General features: G+C 60.4%; 1 protein-coding gene across 3 annotated transcripts; it reads left to right on the top strand.

Moving 5' to 3' along the window:
• Window positions 1-402: 402 nt before the first annotated feature.
• On the top strand, window positions 403-12,958 carry STAT3 (signal transducer and activator of transcription 3). 3 transcript variants are annotated; one of them, XM_017834188.1, is made up of 24 exons: window positions 403-515; window positions 3,759-3,905; window positions 4,306-4,450; window positions 4,612-4,710; window positions 4,999-5,094; window positions 5,178-5,259; window positions 5,666-5,760; window positions 5,953-6,104; window positions 6,555-6,713; window positions 6,809-6,901; window positions 7,592-7,651; window positions 7,942-7,971; window positions 8,094-8,187; window positions 8,268-8,315; window positions 8,502-8,585; window positions 8,681-8,779; window positions 8,931-9,066; window positions 9,297-9,349; window positions 9,436-9,530; window positions 9,801-9,940; window positions 10,301-10,516; window positions 10,737-10,779; window positions 11,118-11,230; window positions 11,309-12,958. In XM_017834188.1, the coding sequence occupies exons 2-24, from the start codon at window positions 3,778-3,780 to the stop codon at window positions 11,362-11,364; spliced, it is 2,316 nt and encodes a 771-aa protein (XP_017689677.1). In that variant the 5' UTR covers window positions 403-515; window positions 3,759-3,777; the 3' UTR covers window positions 11,365-12,958. The 3 variants fall into 3 exon arrangements, with proteins under 3 accessions (XP_017689677.1, XP_017689678.1, XP_017689676.1); XM_017834189.1 differs by having other exon boundaries at window positions 404-515; window positions 3,756-3,905; window positions 10,301-10,513; XM_017834187.1 differs by having other exon boundaries at window positions 404-515; window positions 3,756-3,905.
• Window positions 12,959-14,084: the final 1,126 nt, after the last annotated feature.

The raw sequence follows: 14,084 nt of genomic DNA, 5'->3' as shown, positions 1-14,084 counted from the left end.
CCCTACAGCCCCACATGGATTCCGCCGCGCTGCCCCCGGGGGCCACTCCCCGGTTCCCCACGCGGGGGCGCTGCTCTGGGCGCGGCCCCTTTAAGAGGCGGTGGCGGCGGCGGCGGCCGCGTGACGTCACGGCGCTGCCCGGAACCCGGCCGGGTTTCCCGCACGGCTGTTCCCGGCAGTCGCTTCTCCCCCCCTTGCACCGCCCCTGCCCAGCACCGCCCTGCGGTGGGAGGCGGCGCCTTCCGGGAACAGCTGCGGTGGCAGCCCCCCCGCCGCGCACCGTGACGCACCGCACAGCGACCGCGCTGATTGGCCATCGGGGCGGGGCCGGGGCGGGGCCGCGGCAGTGCCGCGTTCCCATTGGTCGCTGGGCCGTGACGTCACACGGGGCGGAGCCCGGCAGCAGGAGGTTCGGTCCGTCAGCGCAGCCGGACGCGATCTCCGCCGGCACCGGGAGCACCGGGAGCACCGGAAGCACCGGGAGCCGCCGCCCCGCCCGCCCGCCGGGACCGCCGGTGAGCGCGGGGGGCGAGCGGGCAGACGCTGCTCGGTCTCGGGAGCCGGTGTCCCCGGAGCCGACTCGGGGACGGGGCCGCCCCGCGCGGGGGGGGCGGGCCGGGGCGCAGCGGAGCGGGGCGGGGGCGGGGCGGGCACCGCAGGGTAACGAGGGGGGGCCCATCCCGGCTGCCCCGTCGTCGGAAGCCCGAGCCCTGGTGCGGAGCCGGATGGTCCCTGTGGCTCCTCGGAGAGAGAAAAGCGGCGGGGCCGGAGAAGCTGCCGCCCACCCGGGTCCGCTGGAGCCGGGCGGGGCTGACGCGGCCCCGGGGCTTCGGGGTTGCGCTGCGGGACGGTCCCGTGCGCGGCGGGAGCAGCAGGGGGTCCCAGCGGTGAGGGTGAGCTGCCCTGGGCCTGCTCCAGAGCCCTCCCTTTGCACCTGCAGGGGCTGGGAATGGCCCTGGCCCTGCCTGTGCGTGACTCCTTTTCCAGCCTGAAAGTGATCTCTGTCATCGTCGCTCCCCAGTGGAGCCTCTTCTGCTGTTTCCTGTGGATCTGTTGGAGCTGCTGGAGCAGTGGTGGCAGAGGACAGGAGGGGTGTGGGCTGGGTGTCCCGTGCCCTGGGGTGGATGGTGACAGCGTCACTCACAGCTCCTGCAGTGGGAGTTCCACTGGGATGGGCCCTGGAGAGCTGTGATGGGGACAGCCGTGTGGGATGGTCGGGGAACTCGGCACCATGGCTGTGAGGTCTCCCAGAGCCGTCTCCCTCCCTGTGTCACAAATCTCTTCATCACTGTGTTCCACGTCTAAGACTGGCTTTGAAATCGCTCCAGAGGAGTAGAGCCAAGTTCTCACAGCCTTTCCAAACTGGCTCTTGTGCTGCGGGAGCAATTGGCTGCTGTGTCAAACAGTTTTCCATCAGGCTGTTGATTGTGTGGAAGCAGGGGCAGCGAGGGGCTCTGAAGTGTTATTGATGGCATCCGTTGTGACCCTGTGATGCTCCTGCTGTTGATGATGTGGCCTTTGCAACACTGTCAGTGACTGAGCTTCATCCTGTTTGTGTCCCTGCAGGGGACACAGAGTCCATGGTCCTTCCAAGGCCTCTCCAGTGACTCCCCTGTATGTGTTGCCCCAGGGGTCATTCCTTGTTGTGGGGGCACAGGTGAAGGGTGTGTCCCAGAAATAAGAAAGCAGATGGAATGGGCAGTGGCAGCGTTGCTTCCAGGGCAGCCCTGTTGTGAGTGAAGCCGTCAGAACATGCAGAGCTGTCCCAGGCTGCTGGTGGCACCGCAGAGCTCTTGTGCTCTGCCCTTGCAGTGAGATAAAGAAAGGTGAACTTTAGCTCTTGAGCTACTTTTAGCAGCTCCACTCTGAGCTCTGGATAGCGTGTTTACCCCTGGGCTTGCATCATGCCATGCTTGGCCCTGGCCGTGTCGGCTGCTCCCTGGCTCTGTTCCAAAGGTGGAGGAGAGGCAAACCGCAGGGATGGGCAAGCCCAGTGGAATCGGAAAGGTTCAACCCTCAGATCTTTACCCCAGGCAAGGGAGGCTTCCTGGCGGTGAGACCGGCCAGGGAGAGGCTCCTGTGTGGGCTTCCAGGGCTGACAGGGTCAGAGCTTCCCTGACACTGTGACTGCTGCAGTGAGGAGCATCGCAGGGACCCCTTCCCTCCAGGAATGTTGGTCCTGCGTTCTGTGGATGCTGGGAGGAGCTGGAGCTTGGTGCTGTGAGCTGGCTTGTCCTGCAGCTGTTTGTGGCAGTGGGAAGTGTCTGGTTTCTGTCCAAGTGCCGCTGCCACACAGCAGCCTGGGAGCTTTGCTCTTGACCCCTTGGTGCTCTGCAGATTGTGGCTCCAGCACTGCCCTGAAATACCGGGATTGTGGCTTTCTTGTGGAACATCTGCTTGGATTAAGGGTCCGGATGTGGCATCTGGTTTGGTTGCTGCAACCTGACAGGGGAAAGTCTGTCTGCAAACTGTTTGGCACCAGGCATGGCAGGGGCCACCCGGGTGGCTGCCTCCTGTGCGGTGGTGCTGCGGCACCATCCTCGGCTCAGGGCTGGCAGGAGCTGGGCTGGGGCAGCAGCTGCTGCCATTTCCGGAGGGGCTGGTGCAGCCCCCCCTCCGCGGGGGTGCCGGCGTGTGGTGCAATAGGAAATGAGGCAGCTGAGCTCCCCGGACAGGCAGGGCACTCCCCGTGGGGATGGTGGGTTTTCACTCTTGCCTGGCCTGTGCATTTGTTGGGTTTTCCCCTCAACAGCAGCTCCATTACAGGAGTGGCCTCTGGGACTGAGTGAAAGGGCTGGAGCCTCAGAGCTGCCAGGGTGGAGGGAGCACTCCCCGAGCTACAGCAGCTGAGAACCGACCCCAGAGAGCTGAACCCTCTGCAGAATGGGGGCTCTGCTGTGCTGCCCCACACACAGCCTGGCCTGTGGCTCACGGCCTGGATGGTCCCAAAAGCTGCATCACTGAAGGAGCATTTGTTGTTTGCTGAATCTTGCATGGGTAGTGTCTCTCATCCTGTTCACTCATTGCTCCATTGAAAGCAAGTTTGACTCATGTGGACTTCCCTGAGGATTGCACCAGAGGGTTGTGGTTCAAGGTTAATGTCCAGTGGAGGCTGCTCCTGCCTTTGAGGCTGTTCAGTGCTATGAAGTTCTAAAAACCTCTTTAACTCGATGTCAGGTGCCAGTGTCTGTCCCCTCCCTGTGCCTCAGCCTACAGAGGATGTTCCCCCTTTCTCTCCTCACACCCAGACAAATGGGGAAAGAGTCCCTGTAGCAAACCACAGGAGAGCAGGGCACGCTGCGATGCTGCGTCACTTGCTGCAGCGACCTTTAGGAAAAGCAAACCCTTTTCTGCAGGGAAGTGACTCTGCCTTCACTTCCCGGGCACAGCTGGAGTCCCCTCGTTAGTGTTGATTTTTATTGATACAAGTCATGAACTCGAAAATTGCTCCTTCCTTGTTTCTGTAGTTTCCTGGCAGTCTCCGCCTTCCGCACTTACTGTAAGCTCCACAGCTGTTTCCCTGCCTCCTGGCAGGGCTGGCCAGGAGTGCCTGCCAGACCAGATTACAGCTTCATTCCTACCTGTTGCCAGTGACCTACCTGCCTGCACCAGCCCTCCTGGAGCCCTGTGCCCCAGACTCGTGCCCTGCCTATCTCTGGTTCTGGCCGACTCAGTCCTCCCCAGAGGGATCACAGCTGGGTCCTGGCAGGAGGGAGCCGGGAGCCAGCTCTAAGCCACGTGTGTGCCCATCCCAGCAGGTCTCCAGAGCTGGCCAGGATGGCGCAGTGGAACCAGCTACAGCAGCTCGACACGCGGTACCTGGAGCAGCTCCACCAGCTCTACAGCGACAGCTTTCCCATGGAGCTCCGGCAGTTCCTGGCCCCGTGGATTGAGAGCCAGGACTGGTAAGGCCTTGTGAAACGCCGATGAGGGGATGTTTCTTGGGACACCTGCCCGCAGTGGCAGCAGGGGCCCGGGCAGGCTGGAAGAGTTCTGCCACTTTCCCTGGGCACCTGATGTGGCAGGACTGGCCTCCCTCCCTGTGACGCCAAGAGGAGTGGGACTGTGCATGGAGTGGGACTCTGCATCGTGTCAGACCCCGGACCAGAAACAATGGATGTGGCACTGAGTGCTCTGGTCTAGTTGACAAGGTGGTGATTGGTCAAAGGTTGGACTCAATGATCCTGGAGGAGTTTTATGACCTAAATGATTCTGTGATTCTGTAAACTGCACAGGGGATGGCAGGCGTGAGCAGAGCCCCCCTGCCCTCTGCTGGGCACCCAGGGCTCTCCCTCCCTCCTGCAGGGCATATGCAGCCAGCAAGGAGTCGCACGCCACGCTGGTGTTCCACAACCTGCTGGGGGAGATCGACCAGCAGTACAGCCGCTTCCTACAGGAGTCCAACGTCCTCTACCAGCACAACCTGCGCCGGATCAAGCAGTTCCTGCAGGTGAGGTGGGAAGTACCAGTTGGGCAGCAGAAGGTGCAGGGGGGAGCTGGTGGGAGTCCAGTGATTTCCTTGGCACAGCTCACCACCCGCAGCCCTAAAGGTTGTGGAGATCCCAGGGGTTGCCTCGTGCCTGCTAACCGTGAGGGTTTGAACCTTTACAGAGCAGGTACTTGGAGAAGCCAATGGAAATCGCTCGCATCGTGGCTCGCTGCCTGTGGGAAGAGTCCCGACTCCTCCAGACTGCTGCCACTGCAGCCCAGGTCAGTGGCCAGGTATCCCAGGGCTGCCACCCAGATTCCCGACAGCCAGGATGCAGCCTGGGTGCTCTGTGTGGGTGCTGTGAGTTGGATGCCCCCATCTCTCCTCTCACCCTCGCGTGAGGAGTGCCCTGACCCCTGTGTCACTGCAGAGCTGACACTGAAGTGAGCAGCCAGCTGCCCTGGCACGTGTTAGGGATGGGGTGAAGACCCTGCAGAACCTCCTCAGGGTGGGAGGGAGCATCCCCGTGTCACAACCCTGTCCTAATGCCCTCTTTGTCCCCTCTGCAGCAAGGGGGACAGGCAACACATCCAACAGCAGCTGTGGTGACAGAGAAGCAGCAGATGCTGGAGCAACACCTGCAGGATGTCAGGAAGAGGGTGCAGGTACATGTCTGCCTGGACACCTTCTGCTTTCCCCACCATGGTGCTTTAGTGCATTGAATGAATCCACATCTTTTGCCTTGCAGGATCTGGAGCAGAAGATGAAAGTGGTGGAGAATCTCCAGGATGACTTTGATTTTAACTACAAGACTTTGAAAAGCCAAGGAGGTAATGGCAGCTCATTAGCATCTGCAAACCACAGTGTGTTCCTGCAAGGAAACTTGCTGGAGGGTGTGTTCCAGCCTCAGCTCTCAGCAGGAAGGTGCTCGGGCTCAGGGCATTTGCATGGCAATTGCAGAAACCTGGTTTTTTGTTTCTGCCGCTCATGCTCCCCCTGGGAGAGCTGAACCAGAGTTCTGCTGTGAGCACAGCAGGGGCATGGGGAGGAAATGGTCTCTGTGGGTGTGGGAGAGCCACGGAGGTGTTTGGAGGCTGTGTCAGATTCCTCCTTGACTGTGTGTGTGTGGGGGGTGTGCTTTCAGGGCGCCTGCACTTTGCTGTGGGAGTGTTGTGTCACTTGGGAGGGCGGGAAGAGTCTGTGTGTGTGTGCCTGAAGCTTCTCACCTCTGCACAGACATGCAGGACCTGAACGGGAACAACCAGTCAGTGACCCGTCAGAAGATGCAGCAGCTGGAGCAGATGCTGACAGCACTGGACCAGATGCGCAGGGTACGTGGGGCATCCAGCCCTCCAGATCCCCTCAGGTGCAAATCCTCCTTCTTCAGGGTTGGAGTTTGGTGTTCCTGCATGGCCAGAACCAGAGCAGTGCTGGAAACACAGCCCTGGGCGACTTCTTCCTTGTCTGTGAATGTGAAACTGGCAGTCACAGGGTGCCGAAGGTTCTGCTTTCTCTCTTGGCAGGGCATAGTGAGCGAGCTGGCCGGGCTGCTGTCGGCCATGGAGTACGTGCAGAAGATGCTGGCGGATGAGGAACTGGCAGACTGGAAGAGGCGGCAGCAGATTGCCTGCATTGGTGGCCCACCCAATATCTGCCTGGACCGCCTCGAGAACTGGTGAGAGCTGGCTGGGGCTGTGTCTGCCTCAGAGCAGTGGCACTCACACACCTGCCATGGAAACAAGCTCTTTGCCTCTGGAAATATCCTTGCAAAATGGCTTCGAGTGCCTGCACGTGTCAGTGTAACCCACTGGTCAGACTGAGCCTTGATCGTGGGCACCAGTGCTGGAATGGTGTCCTGGTGTCCCCAGCCACAGGCCTGGGGGTTTCTGAAGCTGCTGAAAAGCTTCTGACCCTGGTGTCTCTGCAGAACTTGGGCATGTGCAGGTTTTGTTTGTGTGGCCTAGAAAAACACACTGGGCTAGGAGCCACAGACACTCTCACTTCTCAGCTGGTTTGGTCTCTGGCACGGAGAGCATCCCCTTGCTTGGGAAGAAAAGGGCTCTGCGGGCTGGGACTGTGCAGGCTTGGCAGCCAGAGTGAGCCTAGGTTCTCTCTTCTCCCCTAGGATAACCTCTCTTGCTGAATCGCAGCTACAGACCCGGCAGCAGATCAAGAAGTTGGAAGAACTCCAGCAGAAAGTATCCTACAAGGGTGACCCGATTGTCCAGCACCGGCCCATGCTGGAGGAACGGATTGTGGAGCTGTTCAGGAACCTGATGAAAAGGTGCCAAGGGCAGGGGCCATGGGCAGTCCCGGTCACGGCTGTGGGTGGAGGGTGGGCAGTGAGGTCTGACTGCTGTCCCTGTGCTGTTCCCCCAGTGCTTTCGTCGTGGAGAGGCAGCCCTGCATGCCCATGCACCCCGACCGGCCCCTTGTCATCAAGACGGGTGTGCAGTTCACCACCAAAGTCAGGTGGGTCACTGCCCCTGCAGGTGAGGGAGGGGAGCTGTGCAGGGAGGGTGGAGCAGGATCACTCTCTGAAGGAGATGCTGGTGCAGGTGCAGCCCCCAGCTTACCTGGGGAGCGCAGGTGCTGGGAGGGCACGGATCGCAGAGGGATGGATCCCAGCAGGCTGGAGTGCTGCCCATGTGACTCAGTGTAGGGCTGGCTGGCGCTCTGCCGTGTTCCTGGAGCCAGCTGGGTTCTGGTAAATCCCGCTGGGGAGGTGGGCGGTGGAAATGTCAGTGCATCCCTGGCCAGCTGCTGCTTAGGTGGGCTGTGTTCCCTGCCAGCCTTCATGGAGAGAGGCTGTTCTGACACTGGGCTCTGCTTAGAGCTTCCTCACCCTCTCCCAGCTGTGCCCCCGTCGCCCCCTTGGCATATGGCAGCCCCTGGTGCAGAACAGTGTGGAAGGTGTTTATTCAGAGCCTGGTGTAGGCAGTCAGCAGCCCAAACAAGATCCTCAGGGTGCTCAGTGGAATATCAGCACCTCCCCTGATCTGGGGACAGGTCTCAGAGCTGATGTGTCCCAGGCCTGTGTGCACATGGGCCCAGGGGCACTGGAAGAACTGGTCCATGCTGCTGGCTGCCAGCTATGCCTGGTGCACAGGGGGTGTTTGCATGAACAGGATGTTCACACTCCCTGTCTGCTGACTCTTGCAGGTTGTTGGTCAAGTTTCCAGAGCTGAACTATCAGCTGAAAATCAAAGTCTGCATTGACAAGTGAGTCCTGTGCTCCCCTCCCAATGGCACTGGGTGGAATTACTGGGGTGGGACTTGTTTCTGCTGCTCTTGGGTTGGGCTCCATCTCCACACCAAGGGCCAGTGTGACCCCCAGTCAAAGGGGAGGGTGCAGAGTGACAGTGGGTCCTGGAGGTTTGTCCCCGTGTTGGGGGACAGCCTGGGGGGCTCGTGGGACTCATGCTGGGATGCAGCCAGTGCTGCACACCAGCTTGTCTGCTTGGAGTGGGAAGGCCACAGCCATGACCTGGTGTGTCTCTCCCCTTTCCTAGGGACTCCGGGGATGTTGCAGCACTTCGGGGGTAAGTGCAATGTTTGTTTTGGTCATTTTTTCTCATTTCTGCTCTTATTCCTGGCAAACATCCTACTGCACATTCACTCTGAGAGGGCCCTGTCAGCTGCAGCCTGTCTTTTCTCTTCCCAGGTCCCGGAAGTTTAACATCCTGGGGACCAACACCAAAGTCATGAACATGGAGGAGTCGAACAACGGCAGCCTCTCTGCAGAGTTCAAGCACCTGGTGGGTACTGTGGGCTCCTGGGCTGCCCCTGTTGGGCCGTGTGCTGTCGGTGCAACTGCAGCCTGTGCCTCTCTCCACAGACCCTGCGGGAGCAGCGCTGCGGGAACGGAGGCAGAGCCAACTGTGATGTGAGTGTGGGGGGCCTCTGACAGGGGTAGCTGAGCCCTGCCCTGAGGTTGGGGGTCTGCAGGCATCAACTGGCACGTTGGCAGCTGCCAGGCCAGCCCCAAGCAGCAGCACTGGGCCTGTTGGCCATGCATCAGGCCAGGGGTGGGTGTCTCCTGGGTGCTCCATGGTGTCTCCTTCTGCCCCAGGCCTCACTGATAGTCACCGAGGAGCTGCACCTCATCACCTTCGAGACAGAGGTGTATCACCAGGGGTTGAAGATCGACCTGGAGGTGAGACATGGATCACTGCCTGTTGCTGCTGTGGGCCTGGGTGCAGAAGAGCTCTGGGACACGTCCCAGCCTGTGCTCACATCCTCTCTTTGCAGACCCACTCGCTGCCTGTGGTGGTGATCTCCAACATTTGCCAGATGCCCAATGCCTGGGCGTCTATCCTGTGGTACAACATGCTGACCAACAACCCCAAGGTAGGGCTGGTGTGGGGAGGCAGCAGGCAGGTGTTGGCATGGGTGTGTCCGGGGGGCAGAGGGAAGCTGTGAGTGGGGAACGGGGCTCGGGCAGGACCCGGCCCTGCTTCTGTCTCGTGTCCCACTTAGGGCCATGTGTTCCCTGGTGCAGAATGTGAACTTCTTCACCAAGCCGCCCATTGGGACCTGGGACCAGGTGGCAGAGGTGCTGAGCTGGCAGTTCTCCTCCACCACAAAGCGTGGCCTTAGCATTGAGCAGCTGACCACGCTGGCAGAAAAACTGCTGGGTAAGTGCTGGGTGACTTGGCTTGGTGTCCTGCCCGTCCCTGCTGTCCCTCGGGGTGAGTCCCCACCTGTACATGCCATCCAGGAGCGAGGTCCCATGTTTAGCAGAGAAGCTGTAATTTTCAGTTGCTTGGTTTTCTCCCAAACAACACAAACCTCAAGTTGCTCCCTGGAAAGGGTGTCTTTGGAAGAAAAGCTCTATTTAAATGTTCATGTTCCTGTTCTCTGCCAGGACCGGGTGTGAATTACTCTGGCTGTCAGATCACCTGGGCCAAGTTCTGCAAGGTAGAACTCCCTCTGTTCCCTGAGCACCTTCCCTTGGCTGTTCCCTTCCTCGAGCTGTGCTCACAGCCTCTCTGCCTTTTCCTCAGGAGAACATGGCTGGTAAAGGCTTCTCTTTCTGGGTCTGGCTGGATAACATCATTGACTTGGTGAAGAAGTACATCCTGGCACTGTGGAACGAAGGGTGAGCGCCAGCCCAGAGTCCTTGGCTGGGCTGGGTGTTGGGAGGGTCCCACAGGTCCCATTCTGATGGTGTGGGGTGCCTTGTCCAAGTGCAGGTGGGCTCTCTTGGGGTGCTTTTTGCTTGTTCAGAGTGAAACCCCACTAGGAATCCTTAAAATGCCAATAGCCAGGCTGGGTCCTGCTGCTGACCAGAGCTGGCAGGGCTCACATCCTGGAGGAGCTGCGCCTGTGCCCTGACACACCTTCGCTCTTCTCGCTTCCTGCTGCCCAGGTACATCATGGGGTTCATCAGCAAGGAGCGGGAGCGAGCCATCCTGAGCACCAAGCCCCCGGGGACCTTCCTGCTGCGCTTCAGCGAGAGCAGCAAGGAAGGTGGCATCACCTTCACGTGGGTGGAGAAGGACATCAGCGGTATGAGCTCTCCCCTCGGTGCTCTGGGTACCTGGCTGAGCATTCCAGGCTCTAAAGGAGGCTTGGGACCCCGTGATAAGACAGTTGTCCTTTGTTCTTGTCGCAACAAGCTCTCTGCCCGGGTTAACCCAGGTGGCCCTTTCCTGGTCTCTGCCTCTTGGGTGTCCCTGCCCACGTGCTGCCACTGGGTACGGTTGTCCGTGGCACTGAACCCAGCTGGCAGGCCCCAGTCCCCCACCCAGTCCGGGGTGCCTGGTAAGGCTGATCACAGCCTCAGGCCCATTTTGTCCTTGCTGCTCTGGGGGTGTCTGAGGGAGGCTCTGCCTTTGCCCTCTGCCAAAATTCTCCTTCCGTGCGCAGGGAAGACACAGATCCAGTCGGTGGAACCTTACACCAAGCAGCAGCTCAACAACATGTCGTTTGCGGAGATCATCATGGGCTACAAAATCATGGATGCCACCAACATCCTGGTGTCCCCACTGGTGTACCTGTACCCAGACATCCCCAAGGAGGAGGCGTTTGGGAAGTACTGCCGCTCTGAGAGCCAGGAGCACTCGGAAGCGACGGACTCAGGTAGTCGTTGACTTTCCGTGGCTCCTGTGTCACAGGGACAGCACTGGAAGGGCTGTCACCAGTCAGGACCCTGTGCCATCCCTGAAGGGCACAGCCACAGTGTGGAACCAGCTGTGGGGTCCCATGGAGTGGGGGCAGAGGGTGGGCAGTGCCTGTGCTCCAGGAGGAGGAGAGTGGGGTTCATCCTTGAGTGGCTGCTGACGAGGCTGCTCCCTCCTTGCAGGCGCTGCTCCGTATCTGAAGACCAAATTCATCTGTGTCACCCCGTGAGTGTTCCTGTGGGGTGTCTGTCAGTGCTTCGGGGGTGTTTGTGTGCTCAATCTCCCTTGAGGAGGGGTTGCCTTCCTTCCCTCCTCTGCCTGGGCTTTACCCATGTGCTGTGGGCCTCCCAGCCTGGGGTGATGGCAGAGGCTGAGCCAGGCTCCGGCTGCTGCCCAAACCACAGCCTGGTTCTTCCCCTCTGGGGCCCCTTTCCTCTGGAGAGCTCTTTCCTCTGGAGGCCTCTGGCATGGCCCAGCGGCCCCTCAGTGGGGAGAGGGGGTGTCAGCGAGCTCTGGCCAGGCCCTGACTCTGGAGGTTTCTGTGCTTTTCCTCCCTTTGACAGCACCTCCTTCAGCAACACCATCGACCTGCCCATGTCCCCGCGCACCCTGGACTCACTCATGCAGTTCGGCAACAGCAGCGAGGGCGCGGAGGGCAACTCGGGAGGGCAGTTTGGTGAGTCTGGGGGGGCTCCAGGGGGGCCTGGCTGTGGCCACGCGCGGGCCCCGTAACCCCAGCTGTGTCTGCCCGCAGAGTCGCTGACCTTCGACATGGAGCTGACCCCGGAGTGTGCGTCCTCGCCCATGTGAGGGGCTGTGCTGGCGCGCGGGGCCTCCCCGGGCTCGGCCTTCCCACCTCCAGAGAGGTCTCCTGGATTTGTCCCACTCGGCCATGGCTGCTCTGAGCCTGTCCTTGAGAGCAGCTGGGGGCCGGGTCTGTGCCCCCAGTTCCTTGCCTGCCCCAACGGAGCAGCCCCTCTTTGGGGTGGTGCCAGTTGTCTCTGGGGCAGGGGGATGAACCTTTTTCTATTTCCTTCCATAACAGTTTTTTATTATTTTTGCTCATTCAAGTGCCTATTTCCCTCCAGTTGCAGCTGCAGTTCCTACAAATGCTTCTGCAGCCCAGGGCTGGAAGCTGCCACCCTGACTGCCAGAACCCCAAACCCTCAAGACTTTATGAGCCCGGATTTGCAGAGGGGGTCAGCTGTGCAGTGGGGCCTGCCCTTCTGCTGCCCAGCACCTCCCAGAGCTTGCAGGGTGCAAGGTGGTCTCCCCTGTGCCTCCCCCTGCCCTGGTTTTGGCCAGCAGGACCAGCACAGGGCTCAGAGCTGAAGGTGGATGTACCTGGGCACTCCTGCCCTGCTAGGACACTGCTACTGCTGGACTCAGCCTGGGCTTTGCTGGGAGCAGGGAGGTTCAGGAGCTGCTTGTGCTTGTCACCAAATTTCTGCTGTGGGCACAGGGCACTGGCCAGCGCCAGCAGCCCTGAGCTCCTGCTGGAATGGCTGGTGTCCCTGTGGGGCAGAGGCTGCCTGGAGCCGTGGTAGTGCTGCCTCCCAGCAGTGGTGCCTGCATGTGAGCAGCGTTTGCATCTGGGGCCTGTTTTGGGACCTGGGTGTAACCACAGAGGCTGCCCTGGCCATGGTTGCCCTGTGGCCAGGTTGGGGCTGGGAGTGTGGCCACACTGCCCGTACTGTGAGTTAGACCTGTTGGACTCTGGGGAACTGCTGGAGCCAGGGTGGTCAGCAGTGGGGTACCTGGCTTGTCCCTTTCCCTCTGGCTTGTGAGGGGCCAGGCATGGGATCTGCAGCTTCTTGGGGGCTTCATGTGGCATTTCTGTTGGAGTTTGGCCCTCACATAAGGTGGCAGGGGGCAAGAGTTGAAGGGAGCAGGTGGATGTGGGGAGAGGAACTTGCCACAGGGCAGCGCATAATGGAGACGTGGATGTTATGAAAAGCAGGTGTCCTGGGTTTTGAGAGGTCAGTGCTTGTGGTCCTGCATTTACCACAATGAGGGGAGCCCTCCTGCCCTTTCCATGCAGTGGGTACACGGACATGGATGAGCAGTGGAGGGGAAGGGGAGGCAGTGGGAGAGCTGCCTCCCCCAATTGCATTGCAACCAGCAGGCAGGAAGCCAGAGGGGAGAACTCCTGGGGCTGTGGGGTCCAGGCCAGCTCCCCCAAACTGTATAGGAGCAGGATGGAGGGTCCATGGCTGGCCCTAGGCATGCTCAGAGGGCAGGAGGGCCCTTTGCCCCTGTGCTCACCGTAGCTGCCTCCAGCTGCAGTCCTTGGAGCCCAGGGCAGCATCTGATACTGTAAAAAAATTTTTATTTTTTTGTATATTTTATTGCTGTATCTACAGGCTTTAACTTTCCCCGAAATAAAGGCCCTGAAGCGACGTGCTCTGGGGTGTGAGCTCAGCTCTGCCTGCAGCACCCACCTGACCCCGCTCCGGGAACTGGAGCCTCAGTCAGCGAAACGCGGGGCTGGTGCCGCAGCTGCGGTTTGCCCCCGGCGTGAACCAGCTGCAGTGCTGCCAGCACCTGCCCGGCACGCGTGGGCAGCTGCCCCTCATCGGGGCCCACGGGGGGCTATGGCCACGCCTCAGCCCCTGTGGCTGCTTTCTCTGCCCCAGAGCTGTGCCCGGGTCTCCTCCGCTTGCGCAGAGGAAACGCCGGTGCCAGCGTGGGAGGACGGGCTGCGCTGGGGGCCTCTCTGGCTGCTCCCAGCCCAGACTACCTGGGGCTGTAGTGGGACCTCTGCCAGTGCCTCTGCCTGGTGGGCTCCGGGTGGAAGTGCCTGGGCTGGAGTTGGGGACAGCAGCTCTCAGGCTCTGCAGGGCAAGGGGTGGGTGGGTGTGCGGGGCTGGGAGCAGGGGCGGTGCCACTGCCATGTTACCCACAGAGCACCAACATCTCCACCCCTGTGGATCCCACCGTAGCACTTGCACCTGTGGCCCTCCGCAACACAACAGAGCACAGGATGGTTCCAGGGTTTGTGTTCTGGTGAGGCCAAGAGGGAGAGATTATTGCTCTGTCAGAGCAGGATTAGGGGGATTGTTCCACATGCGGGTCATGTGGAACTGGCTGTGCTGGGTTGTTCCGGGCGCTGGAGGTGCCCTGGAGCCTCCTCTGCCTTCCATGTACCCTGGAGCATCCTGCTTGGGTCTGAGCTGAGCACTGAGGCCATCACGTGTCCCTGCTCCAGGAACCAGCCCCTTCAAGACCATTCATTTCACTGTCAAACCAAACCAGAGCTCTGCACAAACCCCACAAACCTGTTCCTGCTCCCAAGGCAGCTGCATGGCATCTTTGCCTGCTCCAAGTGGCACAGCCCAGGGTGGGTGTGTGTGTGGGGGGGGGGGGGCAATTCACAGAGGAACAAGGCTCAGCCCATCCTCAGGGCCCCCATTCTCCTGCTCTAGCAGCTCCCAGCTCCCCTCTGCCAGCTGTGGGATGTGTTTGAAGACCCTGGAGTGAAGAATTTTCTTACCCGTCTGTAAACCCTGGGGTTGCCATAACCGTTTGGT

This window comes from Lepidothrix coronata, unplaced genomic scaffold (assembly GCF_001604755.1).
Source record: "Lepidothrix coronata isolate B3197 unplaced genomic scaffold, Lepidothrix_coronata-1.0 Scaffold229, whole genome shotgun sequence".
Taxonomy (NCBI): Eukaryota; Metazoa; Chordata; class Aves; order Passeriformes; family Pipridae; genus Lepidothrix; species Lepidothrix coronata.
The sequence above is the reverse complement of the archived record's forward strand: the minus strand, read 5'-3'. Positions and strand labels throughout refer to the sequence as shown.

Bases quoted from the DNA above. Each gene is read 5' to 3' on its own strand.
- STAT3 (XM_017834188.1), top strand. From the start codon at position 3,778: ATGGCGCAGTGGAACCAGCTACAGCAGCTCGACACGCGGTACCTGGAG. The intron at 5,095-5,177 runs GTACATGTCTGC...TTTGCCTTGCAG, and splicing joins ATGTCAGGAAGAGGGTGCAG to GATCTGGAGCAGAAGATGAA. The intron at 9,067-9,296 runs GTAAGTGCTGGG...GTTCTCTGCCAG, and splicing joins GCTGGCAGAAAAACTGCTGG to GACCGGGTGTGAATTACTCT.